This window comes from Calidris pugnax, unplaced genomic scaffold (assembly GCF_001431845.1).
Source record: "Calidris pugnax isolate Ruff unplaced genomic scaffold, ASM143184v1 C14690438, whole genome shotgun sequence".
Classification (NCBI taxonomy): Eukaryota; Metazoa; Chordata; class Aves; order Charadriiformes; family Scolopacidae; genus Calidris; species Calidris pugnax.
Genome location: NW_015093430.1, coordinates 1 through 1,135, shown reverse-complemented (window position 1 = coordinate 1,135; position 1,135 = coordinate 1). Strand labels below are relative to the sequence as shown.

The 1,135-nt window shown below is 40.6% G+C and overlaps 1 protein-coding gene across 1 annotated transcript; it reads left to right on the top strand.

Moving 5' to 3' along the window:
• Positions 1-59: 59 nt before the first annotated feature.
• LOC106900687 (putative 2-hydroxyacid dehydrogenase SE_1879) lies at positions 60-452 on the top strand (the record flags this gene model as incomplete). The annotated part of the gene is made up of 1 exon (XM_014962835.1): positions 60-452. A coding segment is annotated over exon 1 (393 nt), but the record flags the coding sequence as incomplete, so codon positions are not given.
• Between the last annotated feature and the right edge of the window lie 683 nt (positions 453-1,135).

Sequence of the window (1,135 nt, the reverse complement as noted above, 5' to 3'; positions counted from 1 at the left end):
CTGGAAACAATTATATGTCTTCCTTCTGATGCTTTGTGTCTTTCTTCTTTGTGCAGACCATGGGAGGAGGAGAGCTACCAGGGCTTTTGGTGAATGAAATCGGTGGCAGACATGGGATACTGCACAGCCACCTGGCGTTCCTGAAGAAACATTTCTACCTCATCACCATGAAGGATTTCCTTGAAAACAAGGAGCATATGAGTAAAAAGGTCCAGGCGATCTATTTGTGGTGGCACAAACCAGTCATTGACCGAGAGCTCCTCCAGAGCCTGCCAAACTTGAAAGTGATTGCGAATTCAGGAGTAGGGATGGATCACCTGGACCTGAAACTTATAGCAAGCTTTGGTGTGAAGATGGCTAATGCTCCCCATGCTGTTTCCACCAGCACAGCGGATACTGGGATGGCTTTGATGCTGGCATCTGCTAGAAGACTAGTGGAAGGTAACATCTCAGTTCTTTTGTGGCTTCTAAAAATCATACAGGATTTACTTACCATTAACTTGACCTTTCCTAGAGTTACCTGTAGTACATGTAGTTTCACATAAAATGTGAAAATCTAAATATGTTCGGTTGACAATAGAATAATCAGTATTTTCATATATTTTAGAGATCATAAATATACCTAAATTATTACATTATACACAAGCACACATAACATATTTCAACCAGGTATAAATAAAATCATATGAGTTGTTTTTTCACAGGTCATCAGCCTCAGTTGAAAATACTTGAGCAGAATCTAGCTTTTTGCTTTATTGACAGGCCTTGATCTTAGAAGCTGGAATTTAGTTTTTAGAATAAGTGTGGCTGTAGACTTCATTTAACAGTTTCAGATGAACAACAGAGTGAAGTGTGCTTCCTAGATATGAAAACTTTAAATTTCATTACCTTCTTCAGCAGCAAATTTTCAGTGACTGACATTTGGCTGACATAAGACGTGCTTCTTGATGTGATAGTGTTACAGCGCTATTGACCAAAAAATGTGGGATGCCAAAGATCAGATGATCATGGCAATCACAGGCTGGCAGAAGAAACTAAGGTGTGAGAGGCAACAGTGGGTCAGAATAAGGGTATATGCTGAAAGCTGGGGCTGACAGAGGCATGAGCATTAGGGCTACAAAGATGATGAGGGGCC